The sequence below is a fragment of the Bemisia tabaci genome, chromosome 3 (genome assembly GCF_918797505.1).
Source record: "Bemisia tabaci chromosome 3, PGI_BMITA_v3".
NCBI classification, from domain to species: Eukaryota; Metazoa; Arthropoda; class Insecta; order Hemiptera; family Aleyrodidae; genus Bemisia; species Bemisia tabaci.
In genome coordinates, this window is record NC_092795.1 from 46,625,057 (window position 1) to 46,637,612 (window position 12,556).

The following is a 12,556-nucleotide window of genomic DNA, read 5'->3' on the forward strand; positions in this document are numbered from 1 at the left end:
TACTGCAAGCCGAAGCCGGTATCGTTGATTCTTTAACATCAGAACTTTTCCAATTTTATAAGTACTAATTTGTCGTTTTTATAGTGTCAGTGAATCCTTTCTAGAACCACGGAGAAATCCTCACTCTTTGAAGATGATTGACAATGCATACATTTTGGACAATGGAGCGTACTCAGCTAAAGTTGGTCTTTCCTGCCACGAAGAACCAAAGTTAGTTTTGAAATGCATCTTTAAAATGGATTTTTCCCTGGTTTTCCAGCCGCAATTACTTATATTCGCTCTCATGTGTGTATCGAGGTTGGATCTCGAAGTAATTGTTGCTAAATAGTGACAACTATCCCTTAGTAAATGTATCTTCTTTTTCTGTCGTGTCTCAACATAGCGTTGGAGATAATTTCTTTTTAATTCAAATATTCCCACTTGGAAGTAGAAATCACCTATTCTTCTCCTGAGCTTCTATTCTTGTCTTACTCATAAATACTGGTGTCTGGTGTCTCTTTTTGCCAGATGAAAGGTCTTAAATTCTTTGAGGAATGCCTTCAGACATTCGCAACGTGTATCTAAGAAAAGCTTCCTCTTCAGCTTACTATAAGTAGAGTTTATGCAAAATAAATTCCATAGAGTACATAGAGCCGTAATGTGAATGGGAGAGCTGGCGACGAGTTCTGAGCCCAGTGTGCGTCGAGCTTTGGTCACTTTTTCGATACTCGTTTGATCCAAAATGGCGATGTGGAATATGTGGTAATTCCTATCTTTTTTGTTTACATCGGATGACCAGGTACCTGTGTATCGAAAACAATCAATCATGTAATGAAAATGTGACCCAGCGTCACACAGGAGCCTCGGAATTCGGAACCCGGAAAATGCTTAAAACCCAAGTAGCATTTCTCAACGGAAAAATTGCTCTATATTGCTATTTTATCGGCGATAAATCGCCAGGATCATCAACATCTGAACGATTATCCTCTATCTTATCGCAATAAAATTGTGCTTTTATTGCTCGACAATTTATCGTGAATATTTTCGAAACAAAAATAATGGTGATTAATAGCGATTTAATCTCGATTTTATCAACGAAAATCAAACACAATTATGATCCAACCAAAAATTGCGATGTCTAACGTTTTAATCACCATATATCGTGTTTTTTAATCTGATAATATCTCGATATATTGCTACCAATATGATCGCGATAACCAACCGATTAAACCACTATTTATCTCAATCTCTGCTACTTGGGAAGTGGCGCAAGCTCTCCCACTTACATTACGACTCTATGTACTCTGTGATAAATTCATGCACTTTTATAGCAAGCCAAAAGATCTATTATTTTGATTCGTGCATACAGTCTCAATGTCGATCAGAAAAGCTAGCAAATCTTCTGTTGCACTTTAAAGTGCACAAATTTTTTTTTTTTTTTTTTTTTTTTTTTTTTTTTTACCAATTTCAAATAGCCTATCGGCTAATCCCACGCTTATTACCCTAGCCCCGGGTGACCATTGCCTGAGACCATCAAACTCAGATCACCTGGCGGGGAATCGAACCCGGGACTTCTTGGTCATAGGGCCAGCGCTACAACCACTACACCACAGGAGGCCAACCGGTATGTATCTGAATGTATCTGGCAGTGACTCTAATGAGACTCAGCACTGTTACACATAGGACGACTGAAGGTCAATATAAATGGAAAAAACTCATTTGAAGTGTTCAGAATCTCCTACTACAATCAATTAATTTTTTTTTTTTCTTGCAGAATCATTCCCAACTGCATAATGAAAGCAAAAAGTGAAAGACAGAGGCCATTTATCGGTAATCAAATTGAAGATTGCAGGGATGCTTCAGGTTTATTCTACATATTACCATTTACGAAAGTAAGTATGAATTCAAAATATCTTTAAATTTCATGGCTAAACTCTAGTTGTACTTATTCATATCTGATTTCATAAGAAAAAATTGGAAAAATGATGATCAGTCAGATTTAAATCACCAAGAGAATTCGGTTTGTGCAAAGGATCTAAAGTTTGCAAAATAAGCCCTGGTTTCTGGCCTGGTCGCCCTAGTAGTTAGAGGGTCTGACCCTAGGTCATGGGCTCTGGACACGAATTTCTTTTGATGAAAAGATTAATAAAATATCATCCATCCGCACTGAGCCAATCCAGGCATATTTGTATCGAGGGATAGACCCTTGTAACAATTTTGATTTTGAATAATTACTTAGTGAGTAATAGATTGAATAAACCGAAATGTTGTTAATATACTGTTTTATTCTGAAAGACTTCTCGACTTGCTAGTCATCATCATCATAGCATAATTACATACCTCATATTATAAAAACAAAGTGCATAAAGAATTTTTTAACACTAATTAAGAATTATTCACCGTAACTATTTTCCAGCAGACCACTGTAAACAGGATCACATGAAGTAATTGAATAACTTGAAACTTTTTGGATCTGATTGTGCCGATTAATTGAGAGATTAATTTTATTCAATAGAGAATTTGCATGCAAATTTTTTAATGCTTCATCTGAATTACCTAAAAAGCTGATTTCACAGTATTTTTTATAATTTTTTTCTGATATGGAAAATACCTAGTATAAAAATAGATTTAAAGGTGAGAAAATGCACCGCCTAGTGATGTCATCTGGTGGCATTTCCCATTTAAACACACGTATTTTAGCAGATTAGATAATTTTGTCATATCTTCTCTAATAATTGTTCAATGCGTGAACCAAGGGTATCCTCGTGTTCAGTTCACTCAGTAGTTTCCATTTAAACACGAAATTCATCAAATTTCAGACACCTGCGAATTCTTCATTAATGGAATAAATGTAAATCCTTTTTAATATGTCTTGGGAAAAAAAATTTTTGGAATATTTTTTGTCATAATTCTCACATTCAAAAACATTACCAGTAAACATATGGGATGGAAACAAAACCTCATGACAAATAAACAGTTTACTCGAGGGCCTTGTTTTCCTTTCAGGGATATCTGGTCAACTGGGACGTGCAGAAGACAGTGTGGGATTACATTCTAAGCAATGACTGTTGTCCATCCAATTTCAGTGAAAGCCCAGTCATCATCACAGAACCGTATTTCAACTTTAATCCTATCAAGGAAGCCATGAGTGAAATATTCTTCGAAGAGTATGAGTGTCAGTCATTTCTCCGTGTCAACGGTTAGTACTCATTTTTAGAGATACCCTTAAGCATCTTTTAGAAAGCTCAGTGACTGTGCTCAGCAAGAAAATCCCAAAACGTTGAGGGTGCTCAATGTGTTTTATAATTCAGTATAAAATTTAAAATATCATTACAGAAGGAGGAAGCTCATTCGAGAATAATTTTCCTTCTCGTGTAATGAGATTTTCAGTTTTATACTGAATTTCATTGCATCTTGGCAAAATTACCAACTTTGTGTCTAACTCGTTTGTCAAACTGTAATCTGTTCTTACTTCTTAGTAACACTGCGTTGCCATTTTTTTGTCACTGAGGTTGGATTGAGGCCATGATACATGTATATTTGGATAATAAAATTTTAATGCAAGTCAAGTCTAATCATAATTTTGTCATACCTACCATGAAAATACTATCCATAATAATTATAGAAGTGTGCCTCTATTTAAATTGTCTTTTTCCAAGAAAATCAATCAACTTACTGCACATTTTTTTTTTTCAGCTGGTGATTTAAGTGTGTATCACTACAATCATGACAATCCTGGTACATTGTGTGTGTTGCTGGTGGAAACTGGCTACAGTTTTACTCACATCGTCCCATATATTCAAGGGAAAAAAATAAGAAACAAAATCCGCCGTATTGATGTTGGAGGAAAAATCTTGACCAACCATATAAAGGAAATCATCTCTTACAGGTAAGCTATGAACTTCAATATGCAAACAACAGAATTAAGGGTAACTCTGGAAATTCATCGCTAGACCTCTGGGCTGATGCGTAGTGCTCTATATTCCTGTACATAAGACAAGAGCACATGATACTATTGCTTAGGAATCGACCCTTCCTTGAATTTTTTATTTTTTCAATTTTTGTTTAGAACTTTCAGGGTCCATCCACAAAAACGGTATCATTTGGATCCGCTAGTTTTGTAAAAAGACTCTTCTGGCCATTAAAATCTAGGTGGCGATTTTTCTTTCCTCCCCTTGTGGATCAAAATTAAATCAAAAATTTTTAGTCAGAATTTTGTTCCTCTTGGACACAGTTGTACTTTTGCGATCCTTTTAAACCTACTAATATTAAAATCAGTCATTCTAATTGAGTTATTCTAAAAATAGTTTTCAAGGGCTGCGCTCATTGTGTCAAAGTTTGAATAATTATAACGTAGTGTTTCCATTGGGCCTAAGAGAATGAATGAAGGTAAGATTTTTCTGAAGTTCACACCAAAGCGGTTCTTATGAATGTCCATTTTGAAAAAAAGCACATGCTGATCAGACCACTTATTACAGTGATACAAATAATTTTTGGTTTTGATAAAAACTTCTGTAATAACTTGGAAATATGTGTATCAAATCTTGACAATCGTATACATCAATCATTCTAAAAATCGGAAAAGGTCAATTTATTTGCATGCAGTTTTTTAATCGCAAAAAGTGTGCAGGTGTGCCCGTTTTCAAATTGAGTCAGTTTTACAAATACATCCGATGTCTATTACATTTTTTCAGAATTGTAATAATTTATTTTTCCTTACAATGCTAATCAACAAAGTTGGTGTCCTTATTAAAATTTTAATTCCAATTAAATTTGCAAGACTTTAAATAAATTATTCTAAATCTCTGACATCTTAGATCAACTTGAGTTAGTAAGTTACAATTCTGTAGGAATTCTAAAACAATGTACTGGACATTGGATGTTGTCGCATGAGTCAGTTTGATTTTTTCTGGAAAGAATTTTTACTTATTTGGAGCAGGATTACCTTAAAAATTCTATCAGTATCTCGTATTTAAATGATCGCAAAATTTGGTTTTCTCTTGCTTGTATCTGACAGACAGCTCCATGTTATGGATGAAACATATGTGATGAACCAGGTGAAGGAAGATTGCTGCTTTGTATCTGAAGACTTCAGTCGTGATGTGGAAATCGCCAGAAAAAAGTACCCAGAAAATACAATTGTTAGAGATTATGCCTTACCAGATTATACGACTATCAGACGAGGCTACATTCGACCATTAGATTCCAAAGAAGAGTGTAATCAAGTGAGTTGTTGTAGTATCACATATTAGTCTCAGGAATTTATTCAGTATTTTCTAACTATCTCCTCATTAATGCTAAATTTTCCTATCTTTCATGGACAATTGAAAAAATCCCCACCATTTGAGAAACTCAAACAGTTTTCCTGTCATCTCGCATTGCACAGGTCCGCAATTTATTATTTTCTCTATGCATTTGACAGGTGATCTGTATGTAAATTGATTCTGGAAATGACCTTGAGTTTTTTTCCTTCACCCTTTTTTCAGGAAAATCGAAAAATGGACTCAGGTGAGGAGAATTTATGCATGCTAGTATGTAGTAAAATAAGTAAAGTTTTCTTTTCTTCCCAGGTGTCTAATCAAACTATATCCACTCTCTTCTTGTTGCCAAAGCAGAAAATGGTTATAGTTTTTTCTATCACCCATATATTAATTTTCCAAAAAAATCCAATGTTCCAAGAAGTTATGTTTTTTTTTTTTTTGGAAATTAAAACATAATGGTAATTTTTTTGGATTCTTCAAAAAACTGGTAGGTGACTGGAGAAAGCTTAAGGTCATTTTAGACGCCAAACACATAAATGATGGTATATAGGTGGAATGTGCCATTTGACTGGAAAAATTTTGTTATCAGAAACAGCAGGAGCTGCGTCTGTTGGACCTACAATAAATGTTTCTTCCTATATTTTTGGCTGCTGAATTCATGAAAGTTCTTGTTTTCTCTTTATTATGCACCAACTCAGTGACAAATTGAGTTATCTATTGAATTTTTTACCCCCCAGCAAACCATTCGATTGAACATTGAGCGATTTTCTGTGCCTGAAGTCTTGTTCCACCCGTCGGATTTGGGAATCAATCAAATGGGTATTCCAGAAGCAATTGTCAGAGTTATCAAATCTTGTCCAGAAGAAACTCAGCCCCATCTATTCAACAACATTCTAATAACAGGAGGCTGCGCTGCATTCCCAGGTTTCAAAACAAGAGTCTATAATGATGTTAGGAGCATGGCACCATATAACTGCAAAGTACGAGTGACAGTACCAGACAAGTAAGTTGGAGTTATTTTCCTTTAGTTAGTAATGCTTTGCTATTTGAAGTAGAATTTGTCTGATTTTTTTAACCCATGAAAAATGTAATTTGCTTTTACCTGTCCATTGATACTCTCCTCTGCCAAAAATTGAAGCAGCTCTAATTAATAAAAGGAGTTTTCATTAATCGGATCACAACTAATACAAGGTAATAAGTAGCCATCATGATGTCATCACAAACACCTACTACTCCGAGCTTTTTCTTTTTAGTAGAAGAAGACTCACTTAGTTTAAAACTTTTATATGGAAAAGAAGAAAAAAAAATTGATCTGGAAGATAAAGGACTGGTAGCTAATTGTTGACTAGTAGCCAAATCGGTTCTTGAAATTGCGAAAGTCCATATTTACCAATCTCAAGATTTTTAGAGCTAAAGACTCCGAAATTAGATGCATCCATGAATACGGGAGAAAATATATGTTTTGGGGTTTGTGCCCCTTTTGGTGGAGAAGAGACCGTGCCCCAGCTCTAATAATCATGTGAAAAAAGCTGATTTCCATTTCAACATTAAGGTTTCTTTTGAGTTCCTTTTATTGTCAAAGCTCTCTCATGATACTGTCATTTAATAGATACATTTTTGTCAATTTTAAATAAACATCGTCCTTCAAAATCTGTGTATGGAATTCTTCAGAACTGACCATGTCCAAATTGGGTGAAAACAACTCATGCCCGGTTTATGTAATAGAGACCCATTCCTCCAATTCATTATCATAATGATTAGCCATTCAGGTCCACTTACTCTATCGATTAAAAGGCCTACCTATCCATTTTTTGCAGTTTTTTCAATTTAAGGATTTAGGAACATCTATAATTTTTGCAGGAAACAAAGCAATTGATCTCCATTTTCCATAATTTTAAAAGTTTTTATGAACAATTTACTTGAAGGGATTCCGGTACAAAATGTATCATAGTTTGCATATTCATGCTCATCCTGTTTTCTGTTTCAGCCCAGTGACGTATGCATGGCATGGAGGTGTTTTATTCAGCAAAGATCCAAAATTTTACAACTATGCTGTTACAAAAGAGGAATATGAGAAAGAAGGACATGCAGTAATTTTTGAGCGGTTTGATGAAGCAAACTTAAATTTCGCATGATTGTTGATATCTTAGGCTGTGGTGAGTTCTTTCAAGTCTTGTTAAATTTTGCTTTGTGTTGAAATGTCGTAATTTTCTTTTATGGAAAGTTGAATTTCGTACAGTGGACCTTTAACACTCTCAAGGCTTTCTATTCATTTACTTTCTGCCTGACCCTAGGCTAATAACCGTTTGACTAAGAGAGCACCACCTACCAATTTTCTTAAGTTCCTACCGAACTACATAGTATCTTGCTTGGCTTTCTGCCCAGCAAGTATCTTTACCTATAATGGACCACTAGACAAGGTACGAATTTAAGCGATCTGATACATGTTTCTTAACCAGAATTTCACGTAGAAAACGATTCACACAACAAAAATTACGGAAACCAACTCCTAACGAAGATATTAACGTTTTTATTTCACATTGGTTACGAGGAATTTGAACTGCCCGCTGACAAGAAACTCAAAACTCTACGTGAGTCAAATCGCCCACTACAACGGTTTCAGCAAGCTTCTCAATCGAGCAATGTTCATTTCCCATCATGTGTTGTTCAAACTATTAGCAATTTGCTATAACTGAGCCAAAGCGTCAAGATTGAGGTTGCCAGATTTTTATATCGCAGAGACCGTCATGATAACGTTTAGCGCGCGATGTGAATCACGTAGACCATTGAGTTTTCATGAGCGGGTGGTTTGAATTCACGCATTAAGAATCATTAAATATCTTCGTAAGGAGTTAATTTCGGTAATTTTCGTTGTGTGCATCGTGTTTTACGTAAAATTTTGGTTAAGAAACATGTATCAGAATGCTGAAATTCGTACCTTATCTAGTGGTCCATTCCGAGAAAGGTACCGGAGATAAACAACACTCATAACAAAACTGTTCTTCAAATAAATACTTTATTTAACAATATACTTTTTGCATAAAACAACGTTAACGTTCCAAGCTTCAACTATCATATAGTTCTCTGCTAATCCTAATATCTAGTCGACGCAGACTTTTATCTGCATTAAAATTTTCTCCTCCCCCCTCCCCCACTTACTTTAGTTACTTCTTTTAGCTGAATTGGTTCGAAGTTTGGCTGTCCACATGGATTATTCTCTGATATATCTTTGAGGATGCAAAGCAACAAAAAAGTAGCAATTTGACCTTGTCAGCAGGATTGAAAGGGACACGTATGGTGTTATTGGTTTTACAATTTTGATTTTGATAGAATCAGTCGTAGTTGTGTTTTACAAACTGAAACGTGCAAGGCCAAACAAAAATCCATCATTGGACATTTCTGAGATCTGAAAAGGGATGTGAATGGTATCACGCACTTCAGAATTGCTCATTTAATTCCCATTATTTATTGGTTCTTTATCAGTAAAATTTGACAAATCTCTCTAAAGGTCATGTTTGTTGTTCTTTTTTAAAATCGTTGTAGAGTCCTCTCAACTTATAGGTTTTGGTTCAATGAATTGCATTTCTTACTGTGGATTTTATTTTCGTCCTATCTCCAACTGGCTCTTAAGCTGCATTTTAAAGTTAGTTTTTCTTCTCTGTCTCTTGGATACCCAGTTTCTTCTCAGCCTCTCGTTCTGGAGAAAGTTGAGGCGAGATGTTCGGGGACAATTGAATACCATGTTGAAGCATGCTGGTCAAGTTCTCAACAGTCTCCTCTTCAGCATGGATCTTGCGCAGTGCGTTACTTACAATGCACAAATCACCACGTAACTCTGATACAAGTGCTGCAATCTTCTGCGTGTTGCTCAGCACTTCAATGCTTTGCGTGTAAGGGTTGTAACGTACACCAAACGGTCGCTGGATGCTCCCAGCAAATGCCCTGAAAGCATGGGAAAAAGGACTTCCATTTGTGTTTTGACAGGATCCAAGTCAATATTCTATTGTTCCTAAAAATGGCTAATCGACTTAGACAGTTACAAAAAGTACAATTATGTTTGTAGTATTCAAGAAAGTGGAACATAGTCAATAGTTGAATTGTGAGCCAGATGTAATTATGTAATTATGATTGTACATATTGATCGGTGGAGAGGTTCATAAAAAAAAAAATTAAGGACTTCATTGCTGAAGCAGCAAATTTACTGCAGCCAATGTTGTGAGATTTTTATATTTCAATTATCTCTGTACCGTATGATCTTTGAACAAGAGTATGTTGCCACAATTGAATTATTTGGAAAATTATAATGGCTATCATTTGTGTAAGGATAAAGAACACTTAGTACGTATTAACTTTTCTGTGATCCTATTTTAAACTATAAATCATTTCCTGTAGAGATTTATGCTCAATTAAATTTTTATTTCTTATGTAAGTAGAAATGCATTAAATTTCTTTGAAAACCCTATCTAAGTTTTGAAATCCTGGATCGCAGCCGTTAAAGGTGAATTTCTTCATTCCTTTCTTCAGATGGATTAAATTGTTTCAGTTTTCCTCGATTTTTAAAAATAATCAAAACTTTGCAAAGTACAGTTATTTTGAGTCTGAAATGGACAAAGACATCCTGTTTTTGCAATGAAATATTATTGTACGCTCTCCAAAGATGTAATTATTCCATGTGGTGGTTGAAATGAGAATAACACTCGTATTTAGGACTGTAAGACACAACTCCATTTTAAGTTTTTAAATATTTGTTGATTTTTCAAAAATAATTTTTTCCTCTGCAGGAAAAATTAGTCCGAATGGACGAGTCTTCGGTATCTCAGTATGCAGCACTCATACTAAGACTTCAAAATATTGATCCCAAGACTGGTCAGCCATTATTTTTCTTCAGTAAATGAGTTGAATTATGAAAATGACCTCAGAGCTGACTTCAGAGCAATAGACCTAATCAGAATTCATCTAACTCCTAAAATGTTGGTGCGCACCTAAGTATTCAGAGTGACGACAAAAAAGGAACAGAGACCTTTTTCCACACTCAATGGGGGAGGCTTGTTTCCTTTTTTATGCAAATTTTACTTTTATATTACAAGAAGAATTCGAGAAGGGTGTCTGTATTTATACATTGAAACTTATGCTTCTATTTATTCCTCACCTCATCTTTTCCTTGGCCTCCTCAAACGTATCCGTGTAGTAGTAGGCATTTTGGTATGATGTTATAATGCACTCTTCATGGACTGTGATGTCAGGGTCAAACCGTCTGATCTTATCAGTGGCCTCTATGGCATGTTTCAGCTCAGCCACACTCGACAAAAGTCCGGCACCATAAACGCGCAGTTCTCCCTCTTGCTTGCACATTCCAAACTCTACCGTGAAGAAATACAGCTGCAAAATTCAATCATTACCAAAATCTAACTCAATTTTTCACATCAAGTTCTTCCTGAGAACAGTCTATATTTATACTGAAACAAATGAAGGTGTGGCAAATTTCTGTGAAAATTATTTTTGAGGGACTGGTAAATTATGAACGTTTTTTTTTTGTTGTATCCAGAGAATATTTTTGTAGAGACAAAGAAAAGTACACATAATTTTGCATTGCTCTTCAGGGATGTGAACTAATGAAATGGAACTCAGAACCAAAACTTTGCAGTGGAGGGGTCATATCTGATTTGGTTTCCAAAAGATTTAGTGGCAATTTATATTTTAGGTTTTCACGAAATTCATACACTATTATCATAAAATTTTCTGGCTATTTTCATGAAACCTCAAGCAAGAAGTTTTCATTTATAATTCGAGTGGAGATCTGGTAAAAGTCATTTTTTGTATAATTTAAAAAGAGCAAAATAATTTTGTTCTTGTACAATTTTTTTCCCTCAAATATTTATTTACTGTTAACTTATTAAATTGAAATGGAACCAAACTTTAACCTACATCTCAGCAACAATAAAATCAAAATCTATTTTTTTTTCATATCCTGTGGACCTACCAATCATAGGTATATAATTTTTTAAAGTACCAACAGAAAGTTTGTAATGTTGCAAATAGAGCTACCTGTTTTATGGTGCTATTATTGTCAGAAAACTTCACAATCATGGTTTACATCAATGCATGTAGGTAGGTGTCATTGTGACATTCTAAAGTTGGAACATTTTTTCTCATACTTCAATATTTTGGGAAAAATTAATTTTAACAGTTCCGATCTCTAATTAATTTTGGTGGCCTTCAGCTCCTTCCCTGCTTCTTTCATGAAAATAAATTATGATAAAAACCTGCCAATATAAAATTCGGAACAATTTCTATGGATTAAGGAGTCGAAAATAGAGTTTTACCGTCGCAAGTTTTTGAATATCTTCTTCGCAGGCTCCAAGTGATGTCAGACCAAGCTCCTGTGAAAACTGAGCAAATGAGGGGTTCGCTAGCAGAGGCATGTGTCCTAGCAACTCATGACAGCAATCCCTGTAAATCAAAAGATTATTGTAAGTTATGAAAAAAAAACTGTTTATCAAGAAAAGAAAATTGATTGTTTTTAAATTAGGTACCTATCAAACATTCTCAAATCATTGATTTTGCATGAATTAAAAAAAAATAAATAAATAAGGAAAATAGAAATAATTGATAAATGGAAAGCTTGAACTTTGGGGCACGATTTCAAAAATTTGCACTTTTAAGAACTTCCTAAGTTTGAATCATGTTGCCTGAAAATCTACACCTCACGGTTACAACTTGTAGCGACCTCAGAGCGCTCCTTTAAATAGTAATATAGGCAGCAGCAACATAGAATAAAGTTGCGGCTTCATGTCACATGCCGCAATAATTTCCGCGCCTTCAAATAGAAGAATGAGCAATTTGCACTTCAAACTACAAGTTGCTACATTCAAACGATCGACGTTCAAACTTATTAAAACCCATGCTACTGGGGAGACTGATTCAGGTGGAAGCCAGGCAAGTGGATACAATTTGCGTCAAGCAGCTTTCCTTAATGTCTACTTAATTTGGGAGACAACATTTGTGCTATCAGCTTCTCCCTGCAGATAGGTGTTTTTATGTATGAAAAGATAATAAAAGTTCCTTGTTGCAAAATGTAAGTAGCCCGAAAGAGCATCAGAAATGCAGCTTTGGACAATTTTTCACGCTCTAAGTGAATCCTGTTTGTCACAAAATATGAACAAATAAAATAACTTTTCGTCAGGTATATATTCTTACTTAGGTACGCATCGTCGTGACCCTGGTAAAAATTGGCGATAGGAGCTGCGTTTCAAAATACCATTGGAATTCTTATAGCCGGCTAAAGAAGGCTACAGAAAATCATATAGCTGGCTGTA

The 12,556-nt window shown here is 35.0% G+C and overlaps 2 protein-coding genes across 2 annotated transcripts in view; one reads left to right on the forward strand and one right to left on the reverse strand.

Moving 5' to 3' along the window:
• On the forward strand, positions 1-9,676 carry Arp6 (Actin-related protein 6). Its single transcript, XM_019041767.2, has 8 exons — positions 1-210; positions 1,754-1,871; positions 2,986-3,178; positions 3,676-3,868; positions 4,997-5,204; positions 5,978-6,243; positions 7,228-7,396; positions 8,918-9,676. The coding sequence occupies exons 1-7, from the start codon at positions 134-136 to the stop codon at positions 7,373-7,375; spliced, it is 1,203 nt and encodes a 400-aa protein (XP_018897312.1). The 5' UTR covers positions 1-133; the 3' UTR covers positions 7,376-7,396; positions 8,918-9,676.
• Positions 8,238-12,556, reverse strand: part of Trhn (tryptophan hydroxylase) — a 24,224-nt gene continuing 19,905 nt past the window's right edge. Inside the window, exons 9-11 of the mRNA XM_072298464.1 lie at positions 11,564-11,690; positions 10,390-10,619; positions 8,238-9,182 (exon numbers count right to left, since the gene is read on the reverse strand). Coding sequence (XP_072154565.1) covers positions 8,885-9,182; positions 10,390-10,619; positions 11,564-11,690 — 655 coding nt within the window. The 3' untranslated portion in view covers positions 8,238-8,884. The remainder of the gene's footprint in view (positions 9,183-10,389; positions 10,620-11,563; positions 11,691-12,556) is intronic.